General features: G+C 38.1%; 1 protein-coding gene across 1 annotated transcript in view; it reads right to left on the bottom strand.

Moving 5' to 3' along the window:
* Positions 1-466: 466 nt before the first annotated feature.
* Positions 467-11,503, bottom strand: part of LOC115918964 (KICSTOR complex protein SZT2-like) — a 29,159-nt gene continuing 18,122 nt past the window's right edge. Inside the window, exons 13-23 of the mRNA XM_030995844.1 lie at positions 10,756-10,890; positions 9,181-9,336; positions 8,646-8,711; positions 8,324-8,374; positions 7,555-7,707; positions 5,870-5,981; positions 5,007-5,203; positions 4,158-4,376; positions 3,304-3,382; positions 1,760-1,956; positions 467-638 (exon numbers count right to left, since the gene is read on the bottom strand). Coding sequence (XP_030851704.1) covers positions 467-638; positions 1,760-1,956; positions 3,304-3,382; positions 4,158-4,376; positions 5,007-5,203; positions 5,870-5,981; positions 7,555-7,707; positions 8,324-8,374; positions 8,646-8,711; positions 9,181-9,336; positions 10,756-10,890 — 1,537 coding nt within the window. The remainder of the gene's footprint in view (positions 639-1,759; positions 1,957-3,303; positions 3,383-4,157; positions 4,377-5,006; positions 5,204-5,869; positions 5,982-7,554; positions 7,708-8,323; positions 8,375-8,645; positions 8,712-9,180; positions 9,337-10,755; positions 10,891-11,503) is intronic.

Below are 11,503 nucleotides of genomic sequence, written 5' to 3'. Positions count from 1 at the left end.
CATTTGAAAATGAGAATTAAGAATTTTTAGCACGGTATGTCTTCAAAAATAAGAAATCTGTACCCTTAACAGGCGTTCGCACATGCAGCGGCAGTGTAACTGGCAATACGTGGTAAATCTGTGCAAAAAAGCAAATACAAATTCGCTGCTCAATCATGCAGCCCTTCAACGCACGCAATACGTGAAATCTCACATCGCGGCATATGATAAAACAAGCTTAATTTGGCTTAAGCAACACCCCCCCCCCCCCACAAAAAAAAAAAAAAAAAAAAAAAATTGAAATTGTGAAAATCCGGGAGATTCCGGATTTTGGGGTCCTAAAAATCCAGAAAAACAGGATATTCCAGTTAATCGGGAGGGTTGGCAGGTACGTACTTGCACTGTAAAAAATGCGGTAATTCAGTCCGTGACAGCAAGTTATGTTATAATCAACCTTGATGGAATTGAATTAAACTGAATTGCATAGTCATACCACTCTTGGGATGGTTTGGTAGGTGAGGCCGTCCAAGAATTGACACTGCTTTGGAGGATCGATGATGGTACCACTCTGAGGCTCTATCCAGCACTCAGTCACAAGCTGCAGTCTTCCATCAGCTTCAGATGTGTCCTGATCGTCACCATCCTCCTCGTCTCCAACTCTGCATCAAAATCAAAATAATAATAATAAAAACGTTGCTTATAAAGCGCTTACCACCAAAGTCTCTAAGCGCTATAATAAACAAAATAGACTGATAAACAATTGCATATTAAACAAAACAAAAAAGTGCAAAAAATAAAATAATAATAATAATAATAGCTAGTTCTTATATAGCGCTTTTCAAGACCGAAGGCCCTCTCAAAGCGCTTTACAGATATATATATTATTACCCCGGTCATAGGATTCAGGCTTACCCGCACACAATGTATGCACATTCTCCACTCCCTGGGGAGCATTCCAGCCAGGCGTCTTTTTTATGAGCGCACACTTGCTAATCTAACCACATTAGCTTTCGCATCCTACCGGGTACCCATTTAACACCTGGGTGGAGAGTGGCAAATGTAGATCAATGTCTTGCCAAAGGACATTGGTGCCGCAGTGGGACTTGAACCGCGAACCTTGTGATCCACAGTCCGGTGACATATCCACTCGTCCACGACACCTCTACTACAAATTACAATACATATGAAATTCACATCAACGTGAACAGAGTAAGTTAATCATCAAAAGCAATTTTGTATATCAAAAGCATTTCTGCACACCAATTCATAATTCAAATCAAGGTTTTGCTGAAATTGGATGACTAGGTAAAAAGGAATTATCTGGCTACACAATGTGAATGACCTACTCAATTGTAATAATACAAACATTAATATCATAATAAAGTAACCAACACAAGTTCAATATCCGGTGCATGAAAATAACAACATTCCTAATGGCCAAGTTGTGATATATTTGAAATGAGAGGGGGAGGGATACAAAAACACAAAATCAATTTGGGGGTATGTAGAGGGTTTACATAAGAAATACACCTTTACCTGACTGCAGTGATTACAAGTCTCTAATATTGACAAAATTCCCGACTTTGATTTTGTCACTTTATATGTGACTGCTGTTTTTATGCAGCCTTGTGCATTTTTTTTACTTGAGAAAACTGCACCAGAATCTGCTGTTTGATGATTGAATTATCAGTCATGAAGACTTGATCCTGATTGCTTCTTTGACTTGAGAAAATAACCATCATTATCATACGATATAAAGTTCACAACAGACGGTACTCACGATGTAGTCCGATCCCTCTTGGCTGTGGCTGAGTGCGGAGGGAAGACGATGTACTGGAGCAGACATGGGAAGACCTCTTGACCATTGGAGGATAACTTCTGCTCCGTGCCCTGGTCGCTCTCAGTGGCTTCATCCGTGCCTTCTTGGTCCGAGGGTTTGGAAGGCCCCATTGTCTCCACGATGCTGCCCAGAGGATTCTGAATACCGTAGTAAAGAAAAAAAAATCAGTCAAAATATGAGATGTTTAATAATAAACACAAATTATTTCATTTATCAGTCATATGTATCCCCCTGACAGGAAAGCTTGGAAAGCAGCCATTAAGGAAATGAAATGTCCAACCCCACAAAATGGGACAAATGGACTTTAAACGCTGAAGATGACATGGTCTTTGAACATTGTTGAAGGTTGATGAAAAAAATTACTTACTATATTCCTTGTACTGTACTAACCCTCTGACATGCAAAAAATCCTGAAAAAATTCTCAAACCACAAAGATATCTATGGTTTTCTTTGAAGGCGTTGATGTACGACACCCTCTAACAGTGATTAACAGTAAATTCTCCCAACCATTTTCGAATTTTCCCAACCGTTTTTCCATGAAGAAAAGACATAAAACAGGCTATAAAAAATCTGTCAACACTTAAATGTCCGGAATGGAATGTAGAGCCATTTTATTGCTTTGTGAGAATTGCAATAATATAGTTGGGAGAATTAAGGAATCGATCAGATCAGTTTTTCCCAATTTGTACGATGAATAATGGTCCGTTTTCACTCAAATTTTCAGATTATCTTTGATTGTACATCTAGCATTGAAATCACTACCTTAGCACCACTATCTCTCATCTAAAAAATGTTACCTAGTCCCTTTAAAGTCAACAATTGCTCCATAGACGATTTTCATTGAACACTGGTTAAATACCTTCCTCTGACCTTTGACCCAACGACTTGCATTCCTCATCCTAGATTTAACCAAAATCCATGATGTACCCTGAATGCATACCTGGATCATCATCATCATGCATATACAGTTAATCAGTAAAAGAATTGTTCCATCATTATCAATTTACAGTCATCTTCACAATTAAACCTCGTGTCTCCTTCGGTGTAACTTTTTCTTACGGCCATTGCTCTTTCTGCAAGCTCCTGCTTAACTTTGGAACAAACTACCTTTAAATGTCCGAAACTGTCAGACTGTTAAACGATTCGAGACTCGTCTTAAGACACATTTATTCATAACTGCTTTTGATGATTAACTTACTCTGTTCTTATTGATGTATATTTCATATGTATTGTAATTTGTAGGTGTATTTGCATTTTCTTTTTGTTTTGTTTAATATGTAATTATTTATCCTTGTATTTTGTTTATTATAATAGCACTAAGAGACTTTGGTGGTAAGCGCTTTATAAGCACCGTTAATATTATTATCATTGAAAGGTTAATATCTTATCACACCTACATGAAATCCGAGTCAACGAGTGAATGATGGTGAGCATATATTCAGTTTAATAATCAACTAAAGATGGCTGGTCAAAGCAGCCTTACCTTCATCTTGAGCTCCATGATGAAGCTGAGTATTCCACTGGTTGAGTAAGCCACATGGAATCCCTGCTGCAACCGCAATCTACCAAGGATGAACAAAGGAGACATTGTAGATGTCTTTTGAATTGAGATATTTAGAGATAAATTGGAGTTCTGGTTGGGCGATTGCATTGTAAAAAAAAGTGTGCAGAAGCCATCGGAAAGGTTGATCATGTAGCACATACTATAAGTATTGGTAAATGATAATACAATTATTCATGAGTCCCTAGACTCTCAATGACTACAAACCTTACAACAGAGATGCCAACCTTCATCAACAACAACAAATATTCTTAAAAGGAAAAAACGGTATTTTTGGAAAAAATCACCCAATCGAGCAGCTTCAAAGAAATAGGCGGCAGCAGTAAAACGTGCATCGTTTGAGGAAATAGGTGCATAATGCACATACGACACAAAGCCCATGATGGGTAATTAAGAAAAACATCAATAATTTTTGTTGTTGTTAAAGGTAACTAAACATTCAAAAAACGTACTGCCATATTCAAAGCAAAAAACAAAACAAATACGGCAAATACGGAACAGTTGGCATCTCTGTTACAACCATCCAAGAATCTCTGGACTCTCCAAAACCTTAGAATCATCCAGGACTTTAAGGACTCTCAAACATTACAAGACCTTCACTCACTTGGTAAGGACGTCCAGGATGTTGGCCACAGCCTTGGCAGCGATCTGGATCCCACTGTCACTCTGAGCTTCCCAGGTCCAGCGTCAAACCTTACAACCACCCAAGAGTCTCAGGACTCTTCAAAACCTTAGAATCATCCAGGACTCTCAAACACTACAAGACCTTCACTCACTTGGTAAGGACGTCCAGGATGTTGGCCACAGCCTTGGTAGCGATCTGGATCCCACTGTCACTCTGAGCTTCCCAGATCCAGCGTCGATGGTGGAGATAGCATGCAAGTCGGTTCAGGTTGCTACAGGGAGCTTTGCTGTTCATGTAGACAGGCACAGACGTGGACGTCACCTCGATGGATGTCTTCAGGTCAGTGAAGTCCGATGGCATTTTCTCATATCTAGGATACAGAGTGATGGTGCGAATATGAAGCTTGGTAAACATTATAACGTCTACAAACCTGTACTAGCAGTACTTACATATAGGTCGTTGAAGGAAACCTCAGCTCAAAGAATTAGTGTGGGAATGTTGAAAGATGTGACTTTCAATTTGAACAAATTTAATTGATAAACGAATTTGCATAGTATGTCATGTTATCGAGAAATGGAGAATTCTGAGATGCCAATATTGTGCTAAGAGACAGTACCTTATGCTTAGAAAATCTTGCAATATACCTCTCTTAATCTTGTAGATTAAAGGGCAAGAATACAATCAATCTCTCTCAGAGCAACTTATTTATAAAAGATATGTCATGGGTTGAGGTTTCACACAAAGTCACAGCCTTTCTACCTCCAAACAAGACGATCAGTCTTGTCAATAGAGCTTTACCTCGGCATTGTGGCGTGCGCCTGTAATCCAGCTAACAGTGGAAGTTACAAACTGATTTAGCCGAGGATGCAGGTTTCGAAACTGAGTCACGTCTTTCGGATGGTGACGTTAAATGTCGGTCCCCAGACGTAAATGATCATATCTGATTGATACACGTCTGTAAAAACCCAAACACACACACACACACGCAATAGAGCTTTACCTCATGAGGATCATCTCGATGGGTCTAGAGAGCAGAACGACGCAGGAATCATCGCCATGTCCAGGAGGCCCGTCTGAGTCAGTGTCCTTGAGGGGAGCCATGGCCTTGGTGCCGTGCTCCTTGTCATAGCCATACTGGGCAGTCTTTTTCCTGGGCATCCTCAAGGCTAGCAGGTCATTCTTTAACCCTCTCACAACCTGCAAGGATTAACACACATGTTTCTGAGTGGTTTTCTCTTGAAGTATTGCAGAGCTGCCAACCCCAAATGAACAAAATCCTATTCTTTTCCCCAAAACAAATCCTATTTTAAAAATAAAAATCCCATTTCTTATCGATAAGTACACTTTCTCACCGTGAACATGCTTTGTTATTTTTTGGAACATCCCAAAATTGCATTTTTAAAAAATTTATTATTAAAAAAAAAAATCATATTTCATTGACAAAAAACACAGTGTCGTATTTACTTCTAAAAAACATACAAAATACGATAAAATTGTACTTGTTGGCAGCTCTGGATTATGGGTGTCTTGGTGGATACCTTGACGACATAGCACAGGGTGGATGGCCCTCTGGACTGACAGAAACATCTATTTCTCTCTCTCTCTCTCTCTACAACTACCAAACTGATACACTACTCATGTACCTATTTCTCTCTCTAAACAAACAATAACCATGGAAGTATTATGGGTGCCTTGGTGGGAACCTTGATGACCGAGGTGGATGGCCCTCTGGACTCACAGAAACATACAAATGTATCCATTTGTCTCTCTCTCTCTCTCTCTCTCTCTACCAATCTGATACACTACTTATGTACCCATTTCTCTCTTTCTCTTTCTAAACAAACATTATTGAGAATTACTGACCTTGTTCCTCTCATGGCCCGGTGTTCCTCCCAGGAAAGCCAGTCTGAGGACGATGGGTGTCTTGAGGGAAACCCTGATGACGTAGAACGACGTAGGTGGCCCTCCGGACTCACTGTAAGATAGCAAACATATTTGAATAAGAATAAAACACTCTAGAAAGTCAGAGAATCAAAGTGGAGATGGGCTGGGCATGTAGCAAGACTTCAGGACAATAGATGGACAAATCGTTTAACAGAATGGCAACCAAGAATGGGAAAGAGAAGAAGAGGAAGCCAGAAGAGAAGATGGAGAGATGACCTAACATCATACATGGGAACGGCCGCTTGGATTAGGATAGCTAGAGACAGAAGAGAATGGAAATGTTATGGGGAGGGCTTTGTCCAACGTCTGGATGAACTATATGGAGACCGTGCCTTCAGCGTAGCTGCTCGGAGGCTTTGGAACAGACTTCCTCTTGAGATTCGGGATGCTCCTCCGTTAGATTCTTTAAAATCCTTCCTAAAGACATTCCTTTTTAATTCTCCCTGTTAATCCTCTGTTAGTATGTAGCTTTAATGTGTTATTCATGGTAGATGTAATGTAATTGCCTTAATTTGAATTTGTAATGTTTTGCCCTAAAATTAAATGTATTCTATTGTTTTTATATGTATTGACTAGATGTATCTGTGCTTATGTATTTTGAATTAATTGTAGGTTGATTAGTATATATTAATTATAGTTTGTAAATATGATATTGAATGTATTATTACCTAAGTTTTGCCAACTTTGTAAAGCGCTTAGAAACATTGAAATTAGTGCTATAGAAATATAATGTATTATTATAATTTTTATTATAGCCTGATAGATAGATACATTGTACATGTAGATAGAACGAAAACACTCTAGTCTGTAAATGCATCTTTTTAGACATATTTAAAGGCACACAACGTGACTTCTCAAACACATGCCATACTATGGAATACAGACACAGTTCAGACGGTATACTTCACAAAATGGACCTGTAATAACCACTTCTGTTAGCCGCATCTCTTGTAGCTCACTATAACACGTATCTTACTTTATTCATGTGGCACAGCACTGTATTTTCTTTCTATGCATTATAAGATGTTAAATGTCATTATAATGTGATACGCCTTTGTATGCTTTCGTTTGTTTGTTTGTTGTAGTTGTTCTTTCAGTATTTTTAAATTGGAAATAAATTATCCTAAATGCTGTTATAAATAGAAAAAAGAAACAAGAAAATATCTCAAATCTCAGCAGTCAATCTAAAGGGTCATAAATGATCTAAACTAAACTGGTAAACTAATTTCACTAGAAACAATTTGATATAATACCATGCAAGTGGATTCTAAACAAATAGTAAAATCTCCTTCTTCTTCGCTTGAAGTACAGGCCACCATTTTGTTGGTGTATCTTCATACTTTTAAAGTTGTGCAGATATGTGTACAGTGCTGTGGAAGATCTAATCTATGTGCAGTTAAAAAGAACAGAACAGTCTCAATTCATTCAAAATAAATTCAATAATTCACGTGAAGTTAAGATTGATGTAGCTATGGTTGTCTTACATGAAAGTCTGAATTAAATTCAAACTTAATTCAATAACTCATGTGACGTTGAGATTGGTGTAGCTATGGTTGTCTAACATGAAAGTCTGAATTAAATTCAAACTAAATTCAATAACTCACGTGAAGTTGAGATTGATGTAGCTATGGTTGTCTAACATGATGAATGTACTCCTCTTCTTAAGAAGGTTGTTGACCTCTTTGAGGGCAACCCGATACTGGATGGTGGCGTAGCGCCCGCTCGAGTTGGGTAGGTGCAGATGCTTCGGTAGCGGCCTAAGAGAAAGATACGTAAAATATAAGAAAAGAATCCTATGAATATACTGTAGAGGTGTCAACGTGGTCTAGTAGATACGTCACCAGACTAGGGATCACATAGTTTGCGGTTAGAGTCCCCCCCCCCCCCCCCCGTGGCACTAATGTCAGTAAGCAAGCCTTTAATCTACATTTGCCATTCTTCACCCGGGAGTAAAATGGGTACCGGTTGGAAGGAATGCCTTGAATACTGTGAGCACCGAAATCGGTAGCCTAGCCTTGCGCACCAGGTGTGGTGGATATGTGCATTATGAAGATATTCAATAATACTATTATTATTAATGCATATGCTTTAGCTTTACCGGCAGAGGTGATGGAACATGTATCCAAGAACAAAAGATGAAGTGAAAAGGTTTTGTTATCATGAGGGGAGGAGGAAGAGGTAGGAAAGAAAGAGGGAGCAAATGAACGAAAAAGAGGTTGAAAGAGGGGATGAGAAATTCGTTTCTTATAGGTACATGTACAGTATATTGTTGTATTTACAGGTATAACCAATTCGAAAAACATTTAATAATCGTAACATAACAATGTCAACTCCATAGGAATAAAAATACAAGATTTCATTCAATATACTCACAAGTCTGGTAGCAGGAGCAATGCAATGCGGTGGGTGTGGAGCCATCTCTGCCTGTAGAATGAAAACAATCAAAACATATTACCATCAAACTATCATGTCCCCCTGGCTTGCACACTCAAACCAAACTTTAATGCTGGCCCTTACAAAATCATACTTTTCTTTCAATGCAACTGTACTAATAATCACTACTATACAAACTTATGGAAGATATTAATAATAGCAGCATTTATGTCAAAATAGACATTGGTACAAATAGTAACAGAGAGATATCACAATATAGGGTACATGGTCAAGGACATTGGACTTGGTTTAAAAGCCCTACCATCTCTTGGAGTCCATGAGAGCAATACGTTTCCAGAAATCAGCAAACTGGTCCAATCCTGAATGCCTGCAGAAGAAATCAAATGAAAAAGATATCTAAAGTGGAGCTGCCCTGGTATAGTGGTTCATTCATTCTCAATCAAAGGAATGAGCGTTCGATTTCTCAGCGTGGAACTAACGTATTTTCCAGTGTATGTAGGATAAAGTACTAGTATTGAAACAATGAAAGTAATGATACATATTTCTCTATTTCTGATTATAGTTTGCTGCCAATCTTTTGAGTGACTTTTCCCATTATGTTTTTATATGGTAAATTGTATAAAGATGCAATTATTATCTGATGTTGTAGTTAAAAAATATGATTTTGTAAAAAAAAAAATTGTTTAAAAAATGTTGAAATAATGACTTACTTTGAAAGCAACTATTGAGATAATGAATTTTTTACTTTAAAAAATTGCTGAAATTATGACTCGCTTTTAGATGAGACTGTTGTAATAATGATTTTCAATTTAAAAATTATTGAAATAATGACTCACTTAAGATGCGACTGTTGAGCGAGGACAGGCGAGGTGGAGTTGGGGGGCATGTAGAAGAGGGGCATCCCTCCCTTCGTACCTTCAGGCAGTGTGTAGTAGATGGGGTTAGCTGCAAAGGACTGCAGGTGTACTAGCAGCAGGTCAGTCTCTCTCAAACTAGGGGGAGAAGAAGACGTCAAATCAACTCACTTATTTATACATTCATTGTGGGAAGAAGGAGTAGGGAAGAAGGAGGATACTTTGGATTGACATTCTGCATAAATTGTTAGAAGAGAGAGGAGTGAAAGAACTGGGAGTGGTATTAATACAGAAGGCTAGGAGCCGAGGGTTGTGGAACAGCATGATCCCCACAGTCAAACAATATGGTACTTAGAGAGAGAGATGTACATTCATTGCCGGTCCATCGTAATAACGATGATGACATGATTAAAACCGCTAGCGTTTTCTTGCATGGCTCCACGGTGAAATTCTGATGGCACTGTGGAATCCAAAAACATTACAAGCCCATCTACTATCCACCTGGTATACATGTAATAATAACTTTGTCTACTTTTAGCTTTTAGCTAATAGTCATTTGGTCTAATTTCCATATGGTCTAAAAAACAATTAGTCTATAAACCATTTGGTCTATTGCTTACTTCAGGGGTGATAGTGAGCACTAAAAAAAAATAGTTTCCCCCCCCCCCTACCACGCCCCCCTTGAGTAACAAAAAAAAGAAGAAGAGCATTCAGGGGGAAAATGGCATCCAGGGGGAAATCGGGGGAAAAGAAGAAAAAAATCTGGTAAAAAAAAAAAAAAATCAGGAAAAAAAAAAATCAGGAAAAAAAATAATTGGGAAACCGATTTAAAGGTAATACAAAGTTTTGGGAAATTTTGAAAATTGGGTGGATAGTGATTCTTTACATTTTTGATATATTTGGATGCCCCTGTGGATGTGTTATAAGCACTAGAAAATTTAGCCTCTACAACACTTCTGCTTTTGAGAAAAATTGAATATAAGAATTTACCGGTGCTCCCGGTAAATTTTGATAAATTTCAAATAGCGCCTCCGGCCATACAATAGTAGCTGTGACCATGAAAATTTCAGAATATGTAGTTGTGATATATAATTTCCCAACGCGAATAGCTAATCGATCGATTTTAGTCAAGAAACATTGTTTTATAGCTTAATTAATATCTTGACCTTGAGAGGGAGCTATACAACATAAAGAGCTTATTTTTTACAATTTCATAACTTTAGACTCTATTTCAACCGCGACAACGATCACTGAATATTGTAGGATCGCATATGCTTCCAATATGTCCATTTGAACCAAATTCATGACCCCATACCAAAACTTTGTATTACCTTTAATCAGGTTTTTATCAGGTCTGTTACTTAGTCTAAATCTCAGTTTGTCTACTATACACATCGTCTAATAATTATTCAATCATAGATAATTATTATTAGACCATGTGAATAGCAGACAGGCTGGGTGTAGGCCATAAAGGGAATAGATCAATTGGGAAATAGACGAATCGATTGTAAACCAAAGGGCGATAAACCCCTTTCCCATCCTACATTTAACACTCACCTCTGCAATGTTTGCCAGAAGTTCTTGACCACCTTTGTCCTGTAATGGTTCTGAGGTCCCTTCTTCATGGGGCACGTGATGTCATGGAGGAACTCGTAGCTACCCTCCATGATGATCTCTATGTCTGTCACATGTCTGGAATTCAATTTGATTTCAATTAAAAAATGGTTTATTAAACAAACAACACGGTTTGCAGCAATAAGCTGAATTGCACATGTATACAGTATATACAAAATGAAAATGAACGTTAAAATTCAAACAACAAGGCAACATGTACAATTGATAATTTTGTTTCTTTACTACAATCATCAATAAAATTATGAAGATAAAATACATTGTTAGAAATCTGGAAAAGTTATATACAATTATTATCAATAAATTGAATACCTATAAAAATTAAAATTGATTAATAAGACTAGGTTGATTGATAAGACCAGAATAGGAAAAATAACCAAATAGAAAAGCGATATCCAAAAGGGCGTTGCAGTCTTCTACGAAAACAGCCCCCCACCCACGCCACCCCCAGACAAATACACCACTTCAGAAATATATCCCCTAAAGAGATAAACCCAATGTATACTAGTCTACCATATGATACATGTCTGAGGTGGGGTAATTGTCCAAGGGGGTAGTTGTTTGTAGGGTAGCAGTTCAGAGGTATTAGTCAGGAGCCTTAGTGGGAGGGGGGGGGGGGGAGGGGCAGTGGAAAGGGGGCAGATAGCCAGATACATTACCAATCAGCTGGTAC

This window comes from Strongylocentrotus purpuratus, unplaced genomic scaffold, assembly GCF_000002235.5.
Source record: "Strongylocentrotus purpuratus isolate Spur 01 unplaced genomic scaffold, Spur_5.0 spur5_scaffold_3, whole genome shotgun sequence".
Taxonomy (NCBI): Eukaryota; Metazoa; Echinodermata; class Echinoidea; order Camarodonta; family Strongylocentrotidae; genus Strongylocentrotus; species Strongylocentrotus purpuratus.
Note: the sequence above shows the minus strand (reverse complement) of the source record. Positions and strands in the feature narration are given on the sequence as shown.